The sequence below is a fragment of the Parasteatoda tepidariorum genome, chromosome 9 (genome assembly GCF_043381705.1).
Source record: "Parasteatoda tepidariorum isolate YZ-2023 chromosome 9, CAS_Ptep_4.0, whole genome shotgun sequence".
Lineage (NCBI taxonomy): Eukaryota > Metazoa > Arthropoda > Arachnida > Araneae > Theridiidae > Parasteatoda > Parasteatoda tepidariorum.
Window position 1 is genome coordinate 56952912 of NC_092212.1, and position 21183 is coordinate 56974094.

General features: G+C 27.9%; 1 protein-coding gene and 1 long non-coding RNA gene across 2 annotated transcripts; one reads left to right on the forward strand and one right to left on the reverse strand.

Moving 5' to 3' along the window:
* Positions 1 to 5022: 5022 nt before the first annotated feature.
* LOC107436407 (dual specificity protein phosphatase 14) lies at positions 5023 to 16109 on the reverse strand. Its single transcript, XM_016048118.3, has 4 exons — positions 15934 to 16109; positions 12432 to 12608; positions 8744 to 8882; positions 5023 to 5481 (listed from the first exon to the last, which is right to left on the reverse strand). The coding sequence occupies exons 2-4, from the start codon at positions 12591 to 12593 to the stop codon at positions 5216 to 5218; spliced, it is 567 nt and encodes a 188-aa protein (XP_015903604.1). The 5' UTR covers positions 12594 to 12608; positions 15934 to 16109; the 3' UTR covers positions 5023 to 5215.
* Positions 16110 to 16573: 464 nt separating this feature from the next.
* LOC139426481 (uncharacterized) lies at positions 16574 to 20398 on the forward strand. Its single transcript, XR_011637760.1, has 2 exons — positions 16574 to 17847; positions 18370 to 20398. It is a non-coding gene; the product is annotated as an uncharacterized lncRNA (long non-coding RNA).
* Positions 20399 to 21183: the final 785 nt, after the last annotated feature.

Below are 21183 nucleotides of genomic sequence, written 5' to 3' on the forward strand. Positions count from 1 at the left end.
CGTTCAACTGTTAAATCAGGCAAATACGAAAATCGATGTTTGATAATAAAATCGCGATTTTAAAAATGCATAAATACAAAACACGATATTGGATTTTTAAATCTCGTAAATAAGAATCATAATGTACGGTATTTAAATAGCGTAAATGAGAATCGCAATGCGCAACTTTTAAATCAGGTAAATGCGAAAATCGATGATTGATATTAAAATTGTGTGAATAAAAATCGAGATATTTGGGATTTCTAAAAGGCTTGTTTGTATTGTTTTTGTTTATACATAATAAATAAAAATTTACAAGATTAACTGAATGAGCAAATAAATATTTTCACCGCAAATCCACCTATATTTTTTTTTCTCTTTTTTTGTTCGTTTTCACGCCAGAATACAAGAAGCAGCGACGTCTGAATTACGAAAATACGAGCTATCCCGCCGACGGATAAAAAATACGGAAAATCTTATTTTCTGTGCTTGAAATCGGAGAAAATAGCTAATATAAGTAAAAATGCGGAAGGGTCAGCAGCTAGGACGTACTTTGAATTTTCTGTTTATCTTTGAAAATCGTAAATAAATATAACTATTTTACTTCAACGAATAAATTTTTTTAAAAAAGCGGGATATTTATAAAAAAAAAAAAGAAAAAAAATGAAACTTTTAGAGAATCAGAGTTTTTGATAAAAAGGCTGAAATTCGAGAGACAAAAAAAATCTCATCCCTGTATAAAGGTGAACCAGTTTTATCCCAAGGAAATGATTTTTAGAGAAACTTCAGACGGAGGAAAAGGGACTTCAACAATTTCCCTCCGCGGAAAATTAAATTCTTCATAAAACATTTTAACTTGGGCAAAAAAAATTTCAGCGGAAATTAGCGGGAAAAATGGAAAAATCTGAAAAAAAGCGGAAATCCGCGGAAGAATCTCATCCCTGTATTAATAACCTGGTATTTCTTTTATTACCCTGTAATGTAATCCTAGTAACAACGAATTCATTGTGCAATTTATATGAATGTTTGTAATAAATAAGAGAAAATTATATTTTTATTCATTTCGAAGCTACGGGTTAGTTTCAAAGGAGGACGGATACAATGTTGGACAAGCCGTCCTCGGGGACGGGTTAAATTTCTGAGTTTTTTCGAGCCCTGATTATTGGCCACTATAACAACCTTTACTATAGAGAATTCTTGATATAAGGAGCGAATAAAGTGTGGAAACAACGAGAGGAAAAATGAAGAGAATCAAAGAATATCTGTATTTGTGTATAAGTGAATCAACGAGTCTGCGTGTTCGTAAATATCAATAATTTGGGGACTAAAGCCCCAAATTAGTCGGCAACTACAACCTGCTTTTCCTTTGTATCTCCTTATTCAATATCTTTTTTCACGTGGCTTATTTGATAATTATAAAATTTAAAAGGTTACTTCGTAATGATTTACATTTCACGGAGAGATGATGAGAGATTTCACTCAAAATGATATTATGCTTAACTCCAAAAGAAATTATATGCCCTTTATAAATAAAAATGTTTCAGCGAATGTTATCTTTTTCTTTGTAAAATATGCCTTCAATTTTGTGAATTGCTATTATTAAGAAGTACATTTTAACAACTGCTTTCAAATTTGACATAATCTTTCAGAATTCCACAATCGCAGAAGAAGTTCTATTTCCATAACGTAAAGAATGTCAAAAAATAAATAACACTCGAAGATTTTTTTTTTTTGATGGAAGGATAATTTCAAATTTCTAAGAATTTAATAATTTGTTAATATTTCTTGATCTGCTGAAAATATTTTCTTGTTACGTTTTGATATACGCCAAATATATGTAATCTGTATAACGCATAAAGGCTAAGATTTAACAATTCTGGGTCTTTTTATGTGCACAAATTTCGGTTAAAAATAACAGTAGGAATTTTGTCAGAATAAATTTTAATAGCAATCATTAACTCTTATATTAAAAATCATTATCCATTTTGATTGACCACATTAAAACTTGCAAGGCTAATTGCTCAGCGCATTGGTTTTGGGTTGATGCCCTTTCAAATATGGAAAGGAAAAGCAGCATTTTAGGCATATTTCACTTTTTTACTATCGAAAAGGTAAAAATGCTGTTCAAGCAAGAAAAAAAAATTATCTGATATATAGAGAAGATGTATTGGCATTACACCAGTGGCAAAACTGGTTCGCAGAATCTCGTACTGGCACTTTTGATGTTGATTCAAAGATGCATCTGGTTTTGAAATGCCAGTTGAAGCTGGTAACAAGACAATAAAGACATTTGTTGATGCAAACCGACGAATAGCATCGGTAAGCAGCATAAGAAGCTAGTAGGATCGCTGAGAGATAAAATTTAACAATTCATGGTCGTTTGAAACGCCGAGGTTTTATTCCGAAGCTCGACATAGGGGTTCCTCATGTTCTTACGGAAAGAAATTCGTCCCATCGCAGTGACTTTTGTGATTTGCTTCGCAAATGTCAAGAAAATAATTCATTTGTGAAGCGTTTCATCACTGGAGACAAGAAATGAGTTGTCTACGATAATTGTTCCTGTTTCCATTGAACGCTTTAGATGGTATAATATTTAATTCAAATGAGATCAAAACTCACCTGGATCAGTTTTTTACAAGCAATGAACAAAAATTTTATGAGCATAAAATCTTGCTACTGCCAAAGGGGAAAAAAATTGCAAAAGGTATTGAACCAAAAGTGACAATATATATAATTCGATAAAACATTTATTCAGATTAAGAAAATCATCTTTCATTCTCACAAAAAAATGAAATTACTTTCCAAACAACTCATTACAACAAAACTTTATGAACAACTGGAAAAATATACAAGGTGACTACAAAACACTGTAACAAATATCGAATTATTTCATTGTACAGATATTAAATAGAAAACGATAAGATAATCTCTTACACAATTGTCCGGTGGTGACAGGAATAATTTTAAGAGTTAATTTATGCCATTTTCGCACTAAAGTCGCAATGAGAGAGTTCGAAATTATGTTGCTTAGCATTGACTTTAATATTCAGCATTGATTTTTATTCCTTTAGCGATGAATTTCAGAAAAAAATTGCAATTATTTGACATTATATTATCATAACGTTGTGGATTGCATCTTTTCACGAATTCTTTTAATACGCTCTTTTGTACGATTGATGCGTGAACGATTAAATCTGGGTCGATCTTTTGAGATATCGGGTATTCAATAATCGATTTATAGCTTTATATATAAATGTTCCATTAAACCATAAATATTTTAATTGCGTAACTAACAGAAAATCAGCGATTGAAAATCTGTTTAATTATGATGGAACCTTTTCGATTCCATCATAAAACTAATTCTAAATATCTTGTTTTAAAGAAATTTCTTTTGCACTTATAGAAAGTGCCACTCACAGGGATAGAGAGAAAGATTTACCAAACGATTAAAATTGACTCCTATTTTTCCGAATATTTAGTTGAGTCACTCTGTAATCTTTATCCAGGGTTATGAAGTCATTTGTTATTGAAATCAAATTTGTCAGAAATTTTATTACATACAGGTTAGAAAATGTCTCACTGAAAAATCAATCACTATTGGATCGCTGTGGCAGCTATGTATGCTTTTAGAGATCACGATCTATGCTTAATACATAGCACATGTTTATTATAGGGTAAAATTAATGGTCGCCACTGGCCGACAAAATATAACAAGAGGTGATTACAGATAGTCTGCTAATCAGCCCTTTTTTCCGTTTCATGCCCATTTTATCATTACATATTTCCCCCCCTCATAAATATGGAAGTATAAAATCTTTGATATTAGTTTGAATATTACTTTATTTCACGATTTTTTCTTAAAGGTTTTTTTCATCTTAGAAATAAACCTCGTAATGTTTTGAAATAAACCTTGTTTTTTAATACTATAAAATTTTGCCTCTGTGAAAAATGTTACTAATGGCCACTAGCAAACTTTCTTAATTTTGCCCTATTTTGTTTAGTGATCGCATGGCAGAAAGTGCATAGTTTATAGGGTTTCATGTTGATTCCAGGACACCAAAATGTAATATCTTAATGCATAAATTTAACTTTTATTTTGCATTTTTGAACCTAAACACTAAAAAGTATTAATGAAACTTAGAGTCTATTCCTGGGGACGTAAATATTTCTCACTTCAACCAAAAATTCGTTAGGCAAATATGTGAACAGAAACCATGGAGACAATTTTTTATTGAGTTGAAATCTTAAAAATAATAACAATAATAATTTTTTTTTTTGTGATTTACCTTGTGGACTAGAGACAATTTTTGGAATGAGCAGGGCAGATTTAATATTTACCAATTAAAAACTTAATAACCTTTTTTCCTAGTAATGAAGAACAGACTTAGACATTTTTATTTAGACAGGAAAAAATATTTTTTATCTAAACTGGCTTAGACTTAAATCTCTTAAGAGACTAATGTCTCTGTAAGAGGTCCGACGTCTCTTTAAAGAGATATCAGACTAGATTAGCATCTTTGGTCGACAAGAGCTATGGGGCAGGTTAAAATGGCCCAATCCAACAAATAGTAAAAGTACAAGGATATTGCATGATAAAATTGATCTGCGAATTATTTAGAGTTATGTTTTATATAGGAACAACTTATTTGTAATACATTTTATTTTAATTAATATTTTAGTATTAAATAAAATTTTTAATGAAAAATGTTATATAATGTTTTATTGGAAAAGGAAATATTATATTATGTTTTAATACTAAGTTTAATCATATCTTAAATGCATTTAATGTGAAACTTTACTTTTTGTAAACAAATATTTGATTCTATTATTTATTTTAAAATATTTTTTTTACAAAATGTCTTGAATTACAAATTATTTATTTAATTTTGCAGATCTGATATAAAGAATTTAGTATTTTTAAAATATTTAATGGAGGATCAATTTTCTGACATTTTAAATGAAACCAAAATAAAAATAATAAAAAAACTTACATAAATGCACAGAAAAAAAATAAAAACAACGCAAAGAAGAACAAAACATAAATAAAAATAAATAATTTTATTCAATGTACACAAATGAAAATATTTGTTAGATGAAACATATCGTACAAATAAAAAAAAATTTACATTAAAAACTATTTATGTTTCTTAATAAGTGGTAATACTTGTAAGTATTTTGGCTAACTCGAATAGTAATGTAAGAGTGTTATAGAAAATGTCATGACAGAAGTATCACATCATTTCTTCGTTGTGGGATTTTCCTGACAACTTTTAAGCCAAACCATTCCCCTGGCTACTTCATAAAACACATCAGGCACAATGCAATCAGCAGAAACAGCATTAGGAACTCGAACCATTTGAACCGAAGTTTGATGGTACAGATCTCGTTCATAGTCAATGAGTTGTTGGAAAAAACCATTGTTCGGATGTACCATGGGTCTCCTAGATCGGAGAAGCCTGAATGCAGATCGTAGGTTCAAATTTTCATATTTCATCAGGTAGGCTAAAAAATTTATCTTGTATGAGTGTGGTGCTTATATAAGAGCATGTGCATGCTTTAAAACTTTAATTCACCTCAATTAAATACAAGAATAATTAGCATGAGGTTTTACGAAAATTAAGTTGCAAAAGCCCTTCTTTTCATTTAAATTATGAGTTTTGTGGTAATAAAATTTATAAAGAGAATATTTAACTTATAAAGTGACTCGACCTTCTCAAAGAAATATTGAATGTATAGAAATTTTCATATTTCATCAGGTAGGCTAAAAAATTTATCATGTATGAGCGTGGTGCTTATATAAGAGCATGTGCATGCTTTAAAACTTTAATTCACCTCAATTAAATACAAGAATTATTAGCATGAGGTTTTATGAAAATTAAGTTGCAAAAGCCCTTCTTTACATTTAAATTATAAGTTTTGTGGTAATAAAATTTATAAAGAGAATATTTAACTTATAAAGTGACTCTACCTTCTCAAAGATATATTGAATCACAAGAATCTTAGTAACAAAGCTACAGATCAGTTGTGCACAAAGAATCACTATAACATGCATAGGTGGCAATATTTTTCAAACTGCATGCATTAAAACTGAGGAGATAAAATTTAATTGCCACCAAAATTAAGTTCAGTGGATGATTTTGAGCCTAAATGTAATGAAGTTTGGGCAGTGCTTACACATTTAATAGCTTAATCATAGCCAAGCGCATAAAAAAAATCATAAGTGAGAAAATTAAAATACATTAAAAAATAACAAAAGTAAATTAAAAGAAAAATAATAAAGTTAAGAAATTAAGTAAAAGAATTGAGTATTTTTTCTTTCTTTCGTTTTTTTTTTTTAAGCCAGCAAATTTTTTAAAGTGTTATCTGATATTTTTAATGTGAATTCAAAGATATTAAAAAAGCAGTGATTATAAGATGAATTTTTTAAATTGTGCAGATTAAATAAAGTAGCAAAACACTAAAAATTATTGGAAGAAAAGAAAGTGTGATAGCAGTATAGTATGATAAAATGTCGCAGAATTTAAAAAAAAAGAGAGGAAAAAAAAAGATTACTGAGTAATTCATTCATAATTCGGTGATTTTTCTGATAGGTATTGTTTAATATGTCTCTTTCTACTACCATAATAAAACTGTAATAAGCAAAGTGTGAAGGAAACTTACATATATAAAACAGACTTAGAGGCATGTTTTATATTGTTTCATTTTATATTTTTAGAAATAAAGAATATAAATTTTTTAAATACAAAAAATTTATTTTACTATTTTGCAAATTCACAGGCCTGCAATCTAGTTTTTACTCTGAACATGTAAATGAAACAGCAGTCTTTTGATATTTTTCATGCTGAAAAGCTAATTCAGACGATTAGTGTAAGAACAAGATAAGTCAACATTTTTCAATTGTTGGTGATAAACAAATCAAATTTAAAAACTGCAATAGAATTAAGTAGTTTCTCTACACACTATTTAGCACACAGAAGAGGACAGACAGTTCTTGCACTAACCAAAATCACTATATTGTCCACCACAGTCGAGTATGCATTAACCAACACAGCAATACAAACAGCGTATGTCCGCTAACATAATTTAGTGCAAAAGCACCAAGATTGGAATTTTTCACTTCCCATAAACTTGACCAGAGGTGCTTCTTTTGAAGATGGAACACTTTCAGTTCATTTTCTAAGATGCTGAATCAGTTAAAAAATATTTTGAAGAATTTGGATTCACCACCTAGTCTTTGCACTGGGCCTTTAAATTTCTGCTTTTATTTTTTTTTTATAATAATAAAAAATAGATTAGTGCTGTTTTTTTCCTTTCAAATAGTTACAATATTATTAATTTTTAGTATTTATCTAAAAATTGTTTTCCTATTTTGTACAGAATTTTAATAATAATGTAAAAAGAGGCAAGATTTTTTCTTGTTCACCTTTTAAACAGTATGAATAAAAACACCAAAATAATTAGAAGTTTATTTTGTCAGCCAAATCCTAGGTTAAATAATGAAAATCAAAAGATAAAATGAAGTTCTTTAAAATAGAACATGAGTGAAGGTCTATAAAGTTTTAAGGAAGACTGATTTGAAATAGATTTTTTTTAAATTTTATTTTGGAAGAGGGAATATGAATGTTCAGGGGTCTGTCTAGGTTTTTCTGAAAGGTACCTATTTTGCGAAAATGTAGACATAATTTGTGAAAAATTAAAAATTATATTACAAAATCAATCCAAAAACATGGTAAAAATATAGATTTATCGTTTCTAAAAGGATGCAAAAATAAAATTTTAAGAAAAAGTATTTTGTGAAACTACCGTTTTTCCTAAAGTTGAATTTGTGAAACTACCGTTTCACCTAAAATTGAATTTGTGAAGGTACCGCTAAACGGTAGTAAATTCGGCCTGGACAGACCCCTGATGTTTCTTATGAAAACATATATATAAAGATACCTTTTATTATTTTGATAAAAATGTTTGAAAACAAAGGAAGACTCAAAATTCATTTAGCTTAAAACTTTTTAAATAGAGTTTAATTTGTGGTCCCTTAATTTCTCAACAATCAAAATTCTTAATTCTTTAAAGTCATTAGAGTCATCATTAATTAGCAAAAAAATAATACTTTTAAATGAAAATTTTTTTTAAAAATCACTTTCAACATTCAATAAACGGCACACAATAAAATCTTTTATTTTAAGACAAAATAAACTTTTTAGAGACAAAGAAGATTAATCTTCATAAATTGCAAACAAATGAAGATCTATTGATAAGTTTCCAACATTTACTGGATCAAAATTAAGAGAATCCTATAATAAATCATTTTCATCATATTTTTACTGTAATTATAATAGAATTTGAACAAAATATTTTCAAGTATCTATCCATTATTAATTTTCATTCACGATCCATAAGCTAAGTTATGTTTAGAATTTAACTCTATGAACATAATTCATGTAAATAAATTAGGTAGAGAGTTTCCTCTCTATGCACAAACTTCTCAGTGGGTACAGAGAAGAAATACCAGAAAGAAGAATTGCACAAGAAAACAAACAGATTGAGGTTCAGAGAATCTGCAGCTAGTGTTCAAAGAGTAGGTAAACAAATAACTATTTGTTAAATTGCTTCATTTACTCTTCTTTGGAAAACAAAATTTATTGCAAGCATTATTTTTTAAACTCATTTTGCATAAGTGATTAAAACATATAAAAAATATAATTCACAACTGGATATTTCCATACAAGCAAACAACAAGAAAAAAAAAGAAAGAACTTAATCTTACCTAAACAGAGAGATGCTGAACGGCTAATACCAGCCATGCAATATACAAGAACTTTTCCACCAATTAGCTGCTCTTGATGAATCAGATCAGCAACTTCATCAAAATAACAGCTTATGTTGGCTCGTTCATTATCTTCAACCTATAAACCAGAATAATTTTTTTTTAAACATTTAATATAATTTAGAAAACTAATACAAATTTAATAGTTATGACTACAAGTTAGTTTTAAATATTTGTTAAATCACAGAATTATTTGAAAATATTTAAATATATTTACTAATATTATAACTGATACATTAGAGTTACATTTAGCAATAGAACTAAATCAAGAAAAATATACACAATTAAGCAAAGCTTGATATTAGACATTAGAGGGGAAAAAGAAAAGTCTATTTTTGGTATTTACTCAAATAATTTTTTGAGAATTTCCCCCAACTAAGTGAAGAAATTTTTTGAGATGAGAAAACAAATGGAATCAATCTTCTGATGGGGAACAAATGGAAAATTGCAGAAGCTCATTTTTTATACTTATTGCTTGTAAATTTTTATTACATTATTATTAGAACATATTTTTTTACACAACGACCAGCATTAGCTTATAAGATTCTAACTTTCTGCTAGATTTGAAGCATTTTTTTTTATTTAAAAAAAATAAATAATAATAATTGAACAGTGAACATAAACAGTATTTGACACATTACAATAATTTAGACTTACACAGATTAAATTCTCATTTAATATCATTCAACTTAAAAAGTTTTCTGCCTTACTGATACATTGCGATGAGTTAAACAATGTTACACTGTCATTAAGTTTATATATATATATATATTATACTCCAGTAAAATACTTAATTACATAATTTTAAAAAAAAAATTACAAAGAAAGAAAAATTATAATTTTACTAACAATAAATGTAGTTATAATAAAGATGATCATAACAACCAAGTATTTTCCAATAGTCTCATTTTATACATAACAGATATGCATAAAATAATTTCATTTTGCGATAGTAACTCATAAAATCAGTGTTTCATAAATCCTTTGATAGTATTGATATCCATTTCAATATGAGAATGGATATTACTCTTGATTTATGCTTAAGCCATTCACTTACCCTATATTCCGGCGCATAATGCGCACCCGTAATTTCTAATACTTTTAAAAAATTTTAAGATATACTCTTCGTATAAAGCGGAAATTTGGATTGTACACGTGCAATATCTCGTCTTTCAAGATCGCAAATAAAAAGTTTTTTTCCCTATCTTTTGCAAAAATAATAGAACTGAATTTGACATGTATGTGAGCAGGGCTCGAAAAAACTCAGAAATTTTACCCGCCCCCTGAGGACGGCTTGTCCAACAATGTACCCGTCCTCCTTTGAAACTAACCCGTAGCTTCTAAATAAATAAAAATAGAATTTTCTCTTATTTATTACTAACATATATATAAATTGCACAATGAATTAGTAGTTACTAGGATTACAATATACAATAAAAGAAATACTAGGTTACTAATAGTAACATAATATTTCTTTTATGAAATAATTTATTTCTTTTATGAAATAATTTAAATGTCAAAGGTCAAGTTATCTGGAATGTCAATTTATCCGAGGGTACTACGTTTTTTAAATGAATCAAATATGACGTTTGCCAGTTCCACAATCAAGCCAATGATTTACAGAGGTTTCTGCACAGAAATCTGAAAGGGGTTTTCCATTTAGGTAGATGTTCATAATTGCGTTTAACGCTTCTTATTTAAGACCAGTACGTAATGTGTTTTTTTGTAAGTTCATTGCTGAAAAGCCTCTTTCGACCGCTGTAGTGCTCCCAGACAGAGAAAACATTAATTCCACTATGCACAGTCTGTTGCTGTATTTCTAGATTATAGGGTCATTTTAGAAGTGAGGCACTAGACTCTTGTAAGATAACAAAAAATTGAAAGTGCATCACAAACATTAACGGAAAAATGGCCGGCCGCGCGGACGTTGGATTCGAGAAATTTGTAGTCCGCGAGGAATTTTTGACCGCCGAGGCCGGGTGGTTTTTTGAGCCCTGTATGTGAGGGTAGAGTTGAAAGAGTAATAATGTGATTCTGATAAAAGAGATTGTTGTATTCAGCAGTGCAGGTATGTGAAAGAATGTTGTTCCCCACATTCCAGAAGTAAGGGGGGAGGGTAATCTGGAATGCTGTCTATTGTGTATGTCTCAAAAGCATACCACAGATCAGGAGACAAAACGTAATTCCTCTTCTGCCAATCGCACCATTTGATGCCCTGCCTTTGAAAAGTAAACATTGTAGGCTTTAAGAATTCAGTGTAGTAGACATGGCTCCTATCAAACAAAGCAAACACAGCACTGGATTTAAATGCAAAGTAATTCAATTCGTGAAAGAAAATGGGCTGCGGCGAGACATTTTGGTATTGGGGAAAGCTTGGTGCATGAATGGAAGAAAAATGAAGAGAAAATAATGGATATGCCTAAGGATAAGTGTGCATTGCGCACAGGACTAACAAAATGGCCGGTGTTAGAGGACAATGTAGAAAACTGGGTTTTGGAAAATCGGCAAAGTGGCTTGATTGTAACAAGAAACTGTGTTCGCTTGTTTGCTCTAAAATGGGCAAAGTTAATCCACACGAGAGTGAAAATTTCAAGGCTACTGTGAGTTGGTGTAGTCGATTTATGGCTCGAAAAAATTTAGTTCTACATGAAAAAACCAAAGTATCACAAAAACTACCAAAAAACTTGAATAGCAAATTGTTAAGTTTTCAAAAATATATTATAGAACTGTGAAAAAATAGGAATATTTACTTTCGCAAATAGGAAATATGGATGAGACCCCAGTCATGTTTGATATGATCGGTAATAAAACAATTGATTTAAAGGGAGTAAAATTTTAGTGTGGGACACGTTTAGGTCCCACCTTACAGATAATACAAAAAAATTGTTGAAAGAATGTAACACCGATATGGCAGTTATTCCGGGCGGATTGACACCATTACTTCAGCCATTGGACGTCTGCTTAAACAAACCATTTAAAGCCAATTAAAAAAAACAGTAGAACACTTGGATGCTGGAGGGCGAGAAAACCTTTACGAAAGGAGGACATATGCGTCATGCAAGTTTGGAAACAGTGTGCGAATGGATATTGAAAGCATGGTATGAAATTAAGCCTGAGATGGTTAGAAAATCATTCAAAAAATGCAGCATTTCAAATAATCTGGATGGATCAGAAGAATGTTATTTCTTTAAAATAAAAGTATTCTTCTATATTTAAATCTTTTTAATCTATAATTTTTAATATTCGGCGTATACAGTGGACCTGTAAATTCCAATGTTATTTTTTGTATTAAAAGTGCCCGTTATACGCCAGAATTGTTTAAGTTCACTCATGCATTCACTTATTCATTCATTTATGCATTCACTTATACTTATGCTTAAGTCATTCACATAAAGCCATTAAAAATAACAACATGTTATTCATAAATAAAAGTAATAATGCATAAATTATATGATTGAACTCTAGAAAAAAAAATTACTTAAATCTATGCTATATAAATTTGTAGCATGTACATAGATTAAATATAAAAATTACATTTACAAGATTATGTGGTTAGTTTCAATAAAAGATAAATAGTTGGAAATTAATTTTATTATTTTTTTAAAATTCAAATAATTTTATAGTTTACCGCAATGGCCCAGTAACGTAAATGGCCCGTACTATAAGATGGTGGAGTTAAACTGCAGTTTATAACGCAAGTAATTCCTGTCTGTTGAAGTGAAGAATCTGTGACTGATCTTGCACTTGAAATGAAAAGATGATCATTTACTTCATTTAAACCACATAGCATTTTTCCTAATTTAACCTAGAATATTCAAAAAGTATATTTTAATGATGACATAAATATAACTTCGAAAAGATTAAGAAGGTCTGTGATACAGAAGAGGAACATCATTCAAATAACTTAAACTTTTAACTTGCAATTTATTAAAATGTGTTTGCAAACTTTTCAAAAAAATCCACTAATTGTTTCCCCTATAACGTCACATTTTTGACAATCATACTTTTAAACACCAACAGAAATGTGATGAAATGTTTAAATCATGTAGAATTAACAATAGAATAAAACAAAATCTTAACAAATAATAATATTCAATTCATCAATTTTTACAAACTCGAGGTGCATTCTTTATTCTAATTCGACCAATCAGCCATTTCTCTAACCTCAAAACATTTTCACCTCTTTAAGTACATCAACAATATGACTAGTTCTTACTGCCTGTGTTAAAAGAAAAGTAGATCATAGTTTTATTGTGAAATATGTTGCACATAATACATGAATGCCGTAGATTATCAAAAATTGTTCAAGCATTTAAAAATCCACCATACTTTTTCATTACCCTAAACATTTATTAATAAGAATTTAAGAGAGGTAAAAAAAAAGGTATCAAAATGAGGAAAATTGGTACTGAATGGCAATTCTATGGTTTCTTTTGTTACATGCATTGTGGTGTTGCACATTGATTTGCTTTTACTTATAAACTTTTCATTTTAAATTGAAAAATTTTTCTTTTTTTGCCCAATAACAAAGAAGAATGTCTACCTTCCATATTTATACCAAGAAAACTTGATAAATTTTAATAGTTTTATAGAATGGTGAATTGAAAATTTGTTACTCTTATTACCTGAAATGCAGCGTTTATAAATTTGCATTAATGTATTTATACTATAAAATAAAATCTTCTTATTTTAAATAATTTCAGGAAAATGAAATCTATTTATTAAATAGCAAGCATAAGAAAGTTTTAAATACATTAACATTATTTATCATGAAAAAAATTCCTGGTTACTCTTGTTACAAAATTTTTTTTAAAATTTTGTTAGGTACATTTCCTTTAGAAAATTTAATAAGAAATTTACAAAGCACATTATAAGTGTAAATAAGTTTATATTGATGGATTTATTTAATTTCTTTGAAGCAAATATGATTTCTAGAATCAACAACAGATGCAAAACAAAATTTTTTTTTCTGGATTTTATTTTCATAAAATGTTTTGACTTGATTTTTAGATCATTTCTAGATTGCCTAAAGAAATCATTGTATTAATGCAGTAATCAAATTTTAAAAAAGTCATAAATTTAAAATTTGGTTTCCAGTTGCCATAGAAAATTACATTCTTTAAAATGATGTAAAAACTTGTATACCTTATGATTCAAAAATTTTCAGCTATTATTAAATAAAATAATAGAAAATAAAAATTAATTAAGAAAACTGACTTTTTGCTTTGGACAAATGAATTTAACAACCGTGAGAATTTTTTTTTTTTTGTGATTAGCTAGGAAAAAAAATCTGGAGATATAAAACAATTATGCAAAATTAAAATAAACATTAAGGGGTCCAAATTTCCACTCCCTTAAATTTTGAAGCATTATTACCCAGAGTGCATCTACCTTCCATATTTTGAGAATAAGAAATTCAAATACATCGAGAAAAAAAAAGTTTAATTCAGAGAAAGTACATTCCCCGGTCTGCTTTCATTCCCAAAATATCATCTGCATTAAGTAATTAACATATTTGGAATGACTCTTTTAAACCATTTAAAATTGAGAGTTGGAATGCATAAAGATAGGATCACTAGGGATACAAGTTCAAAGTTATTTAGGGTGCTTAATTTTATTTTTGTGCACTGTACTAACCAAATTTAAAAAATTTTCTTTTAAATTTGCTATTAGCATATTGAATCTCTATAAATTTATCATTTGCAACAAGTATGTATTATTCTGAACTATAATTTTTCTTAAGATGATGAGATGTAGATATATGCTAAATTAGAGTTTAGCTATTTTATTAAAATTTCAATCTTCTTGTACAGTAGGGAACCGATTATCCGGAACGATCGGGACCATCGCCATTCCGGATAACTGATTTTTCCGGTTTTCTGAATCGCTACAAAAAGCCGTTTTTTTATTGTTAAACCCAACTAAGAAATAAAATTTTTTGGAAATTATCTTAAAAAGAAGAAAAAACGATGAAGTAATACACTAATGATTATTTCCAAAATGATGGTAAGGTGAACATCTTTCAAAAAAGAAAGAAAAATCTTATGAGGAAAAAAAAATAATAAATTTTAAAAATGGCGGGAAAATTTATCGAATTTCGTTCCGGTTTTTTGGTTTTCCGATTTCCGGATAACAGGTTCTGTACTGTATCTACTGCAATAAGTTATGGCGATAAAACTTATTTAATAAATAAAAAAAATTGTGGCTTCTCTTGTTACAAAAATTGAAAAGTTTTTCTTGTTACAAAATTAAATTTAGAATAACTGCAGATAAATTGAATGGATCAGTTTCAAACCATTAGCCATTATATAAATAGAGGTAAACAGCAAATCCATACGCATCTTTCTGGTTTTAAAATGATATTTCTTAATCAGGATGCACTTTCATAGGTTTTTGATTTTTCTTGTTACATTTCAAAGAACAATTAAATTGATTGTTTTTGTCATACACATATTTTACTATCACTTTTTTTATATTATCAGAAAAAAGGATACTTACTAATATTATAAACAATAATATTTTAATTCAGCTTATAAAATTACTGTAAGAATTAGTATTTAAAAATTGGCATTGAAATTCATAAATTTATAGAATAGAAAAATTTTATATTTTAGACTATTTACCAAAATAATAATGATAACGAAATAGATAAATATATAAAAAATTCTTCTAGCTTAGTTTTCTTAGTACTTTTAATTAAAAAATGATGTTAAATACGTAAATTAATTTTTAAGAAAAAAAAATCATCCCCTGCTATGTCCCCTACTTTTTGTGGAATTGCCCAGAAAGTATTTATATTAATTATGTACAATTGATTCCTGAAACATACAATTCAGCTCTCACAGAAAATTTTATAATGTGCACAAAATTTCAAATGACATTTTTTAAGACATTAACCAATGGAATTGATTTTCTCTTTCGAGCAAGCATAAAAAATGTTATAAAGATCATAAACATTTTAAATATATTCTCAAAGAAATTTCTCACAACGAATGTAGTACAGATATTTCATTTAAGTTATCCTTAAGTTTTTCAGAGTGGTATCACTTCAAAAGGACAGGAGAACTATAGATTAATTCGAATAAAACACAATTGTTTTTCAGAAATCATAAATTTAAAAAAATGCTTACTAATTCAAAGTAAAATTTAGATGTTCAATTAATTGCAATAAAACTTTAAGAGTCCAGGAAACATTTTAATCATTACTCAATTCAAATTTAGAATTACAAACTTTAAATTTAAATTCACCCAATATTTATTTTCTATTGAATCCATACGCTTTTGACTACCTAGCTTTGTTATATTTAGAACAGAAATTTTTACGGTCAGAATATATAGTTATTAACTGACTTTTTAACTGCATCTATCTCTCAGCACGTGATATAAACTGACCAATTATGTTACACCATATGCTGGGGTTATTCGGTTTCAAGCGTTTAAACTTCGTTTGCGTAGATTATTCTTAAGAATTGCTTCCGTTTAGCGTTCATTTTGTATTGTTTTTATTAGCCAGTTCGTTTTTAATTGTTTAATAATACTGAAATATTTTTTTTTTAAATCAAAATTTTCACAGCTCTAAATTCTCAAAACTCTTTTAAGTAACTTTCGCTTGTAAAAATTGCAACTTTTTATTTATTTCGAACTATTTAAATCTTTCTAATACTATTAGTTATTAAATTTTTTATGATATTACTCTTTCAGAATTCTACTAGTCAAAAGTCTCTTTTAAAATACAGGAATAGTCTAGGTCTTGCCAAGGTCTAGGTTTTTCTCCTTATTTATTTTATCTCTTACTTATGTTTTTGGACAGATGTATTTATTTTATTTTGGCATGAGTGTTCCTTTGGAGAAACGTATTTTGTATGTTTTAATTTGAATTATTTGTTCATATCATCTACCCTATGAATGGTGGAAAAGTTTTCATGATTTTTACCGTTTGCACTCACTATATTTGTCGGGGTTTGAAAGGTTTTATAAACAAGCAGAAGTTTAATAAAGAAAGAAGTTGACGTTTGCAGTGGGGTGGCTTCTAGTTATACGTTTTAAGTTGGACCCCTTCTGAGATTTTTTTTTTTAGTTTTTCTCTGGCCAGCGCAGGTACCGATGTGTAAATTTTTCTTAAGTTTGTGTGATTACTTATAAATAGCATTATTTTATAAATTACCAGTTTACACAAATCTTTGTAATGTTCGTTTTAATATCTATCAATATCTAAATTCATTGAAGTTATTTATTATATAATAGGTTTCAGAATTCATTCCATATATGTATGAGCAAAAGTTAATGAAAAACTAGAATAATATTACAGAAAGGGTTAAACTCATAGCCACTTGCTGGTTAGCAATGATGTATTTATCTTAAGTTTATTCTATATGCAAGAACTATGTAATAGCACTTGGTGATTTCAGTTAGCTGAAACTGTATGGTAATTAATTTTGCTTAACTGTAACTGTAATTAATTTTGCTTTTATTGTTTTCTTGCAGCATTTTTAATTAGCTCTGGGGAAACTTCTGAAGCGGTTGGAAATGTTTTAGTGCTTGTTTCTGATCATGCACAGTTAGAGGGAGCTCCTACCTTTTCGGATCAAGATCGGCCATACAAATGTTCAATCTGTGCTAAAAGATTTCTTCAAAAGGCGCATCTTGTACAACATTTACGTATTCATACTGGCGAGAAACCTTTTAAATGCCCTGTTTGCTCTAAGTCTTTTAAAAGGAATGAATCTCTTAAATATCATATTATATCAAACCACAACATTTTACCAGCTTCACTGTAATCTTAAAACAAAGCTATAGATTTGTTATTAATGTTAACATTTCATATTTTATGAAGTAAAAATTAAAAGAATATTAGACTTTAAAGCATTGATTATATTCTTGGAGGTTCATTTTTCTAGAACAATTCACTGTCTTCATTTTGTCATTTTGTTTATTAATTCTTGTACTTTCAAACTTTAATGTGTATATAATTAAAATAAATGCAATGCAAAGTAAAAACATTTAATTTTTTTGGTCAATTCTTTAGTTTCATTTTCAAAAAGTGTGTAAGTTTTTTTACATAATACATTTACATAAATTATAATCTATTATATGTGTTTTTAATATTTGGTATTGTATTGATACAAAATACTGTACTTATGTTGGCACACCTTTCTCAGTAACAAAACACAGATGCATCAGGAAAACAGAAACAGGAGATGCACCCTTCCTGCATTACCATGTTTTTCTCTTTCATTTTGTGTTTCGTCACTGAAAAAATTTCTTTACTATGGAACTATAGCTATAACATATTTGTTTATATGTCATAATTTGTGCTCTTTCCACATTGTTTAGCTTTATTAAACATAATTTAACTTCAGATAAATATTGGTAGATTACTATTTCTTTTTGGAGGGAAGGTTAAATATGTATCAAAATCATTATAAATTGTGTTACATTTGTCTTTTCATTTTGACTAAGTTCTTTTAACTTATTTAATCTTTAAAAAAAAATTCTATTTATTCATTTATTATTATTTTGCTACTAATTCATTTACTAATGTAAATTTTTCTTTGTTTTGTTTAAAGAATCTGCCTTTGTTTCTTATGAAGCTTTCAAAGTTCAACCTAACAAATTCAACAAAAGTTCTCAAAGAAAGAGTTGTGTAAGAAATATTTCATCTCAGAGGCATATATACCAGTGCCATCACTGTTTAAAAAGCTTTTATCGAAAAGATCATCTTGTACAGCATTTACCTGTTCATACTGGAGAAAAACCTTTCAAGTGTAAATTTTGCTCAAAATCATTTGGACGAAATGCATCCTTAAAATATCACATCCTTAGTCTCCATCAAGGTTTTGGGTTTAAGCAAACTTAATACATTGTTTCTGTGTGAATTAAATTTTATAATGGAATAATTGCTTTGAAGAGTTCTTTGGACTTGGACAAAAATGTATATATATTTTTAAATTATCAAAAATTAAATGTCTTGGTTTATTGTTATTACAAGGTAATTTGTCTATTTTTACCATTGGATTTTTGACAACATTTGATGGTTAAAACATTTAACCCAATGTTTTGTTGTATTTTGTCAGTTTTATTTTTAACTGCTTAAGCGTTTAATTTTATAATTAAGAACAAATAAGTAAGAAAAGGAAATAAAATCAATGCCATTGTAGATATTCACCAATGATAATCATTTCTTCATTTTTCTTTTGCTTGTTATAGCTCTCTTGCATTACTATTTAAAGTAATTGAAGAATTGTCTCTTTTTTAATAATGATTTGTCGTTTTATTCACATAATCTGTTGGGTTATGTTACAGCTGTTAAGGAATAGTTTATAGTTATCATAAATAACAAATCTAACAACTATCTACAATTTAATATATTATGGAAAGATATTTTTAAGGTAAAAAACAAGTTGAAGCTACAGAAAATAATCATCATTGCTTAAAATTTGTATTTTAACATGATTTATTAATCAAATTTATAATTTATTTTTATTTTCATACAGCTTTTATCCTTAAAAAAAATAAATCATAAAGTGTATATGAAAGCATTAACTCTATCGTTTTTTAATTTTTTATCAGCTGAGATTACTTTGATTTATGCTCACTATTGTGTTATATAATTCATGACTATATTTCTTAATATTCATTTAATTTTATGTGTTATTGCCATGAAATATTTGGTGTCAAATGAAGATTTAAGGTTCGTAAAATAAAAATACCAGTTAAAATGTATTGTTTTATGATTTAATTCAATTATTTTAGAAAATATGTTTTCTCAAATGTTTTGATTTTTGTAAACTATTTTCTATAGATGACTCAATCCATTTTGTGAATTCTTACTTTTGTCAAACTTGCATTCTATTTTATAATTGCATTTTTAAATCCTGTTAGCAGTTTTGTATCTTAGCTTATGAAATAATTATATACATAAATCTCACAATTGCAAAAAAATTTGGCTTTTCTTTGGGGGGAGGGGGACTGATTTAAATTTTTTTAGAAATTATGTGAAGTTATCCAAGTTTCAATAATATGATCACAAATTAAATTTTTGTTTTTTCATTACTTTTGTAATTTTCTTTTACTTGTATGTTGGGATGATAGCTGTGAAAATATTTTTATAAATTAAGCTTCTGAAAGTTATGAAATAAATTTTTAATTTATCTTTCAATTGTTGTTTGAAAACTGAACATGGGTGCCATTTTTCAGTCCTTGGGATTGAATTCAGTCTGGAAAAATTCAGGGGACTGAATACTGTCTCTTAATATCTCTCTGCCTAATTTTTTTTATATTAATTTTTCAAAAAGTTAAATTTCTACGTTTTTTTTTTCTTAACAAATATTTTCTGTTAAAATTACTTTTTAATGAAAACTTTGTTATTTTTTATAAGCCTAGCAAAATCATCTAGTACTGATGTCACACTGCATTTGAAGAATAGGACTGACTGAACTACATCATATATGCTTAAGCAAACAAAATTTGCATCGCTGAATCTGCTTGAGATAGCAGTTTTTTTTCTTCTTGATATTTTGAAATGCTGGTAAAAGTTACATTAAGATAATTTATTAAAAATCAAATTTATAGAGCTAGAAGATTAAACATTATTAATGGAAGGAAAAATAGAGATTTGAATGGTACAACCAAGAAAAAGCTAGTAATGTGATTTTCTGTGATTAGTAAAAAAAAAGTATACAAAAATAGCTGTTTTGTTTGCTGTAAAAAAATAAACTAAAAAAATGTAAAGGAATAAATATTTTTTTTTATTTTTTTGGAAAAAATAATCAAGTCATTGATATTATATATAAGTTATTTTCATGGAAAAATGAGTTTTGAAATTAGAGAACTACAAGTTTCTGTAAATTCTCATAAACATCGTTATACATTAATTGGTCAAAATATAAGTTCAGTCTTGAAATTGTTTTAGAGTGGCACCCATACCTGAACCATACTTTCATAGTTTTAAAGTTTTTATTTTGTTCTTTATTGTTATTTANTTGCCAAAAGAAGGACAGCTTGGAAAAAACTACTGGAGAAGGCCAAGGCCCATCCTGGGCTGTCGAGCCAGTGAGGAAGGAAGGAAAAAAATAAACTAAAAAAATGAAAAAGAATAAATATTTTTTTTTTATTTTTTGGAAAAAATAATCAAGTCATTGATATTATATATAAGTTATTTTCATGGAAAAATGAGTTTTGAAATTAGAGAACTACAAGTTTCTATAAATTCTCATAAACATCGTTATACATTAATTGGTCAAAATATGAGTTCAGTCTTGAAATTGTTTTAGAGTGGCACCCATACCTGAACCATACTTTCATTTTGTTCTTTATTGTTATTTATTTCATTAAGGTTCAGTAAATCATATTTCTTAGCAATTAGCATTAACAAATGAATT

What these genes read in the sequence shown, in the direction of transcription:
- LOC107436407 (XM_016048118.3), bottom strand. Translation starts at nt 12,593, where the DNA reads ATGCTATGTGGTTTAAATGAAGTAAATGATCATCTTTTCATTTCAAGT. An exon ending in TACGTTACTGGGCCATTGCG is followed by an intron (nt 8,883 to 12,431) that starts GTAAACTATAAA and finishes TCTGGTTTATAG; the next exon opens with GTTGAAGATAATGAACGAGC. An exon ending in TTCAGCATCTCTCTGTTTAG is followed by an intron (nt 5,482 to 8,743) that starts GTAAGATTAAGT and finishes TAAATTTTTTAG; the next exon opens with CCTACCTGATGAAATATGAA.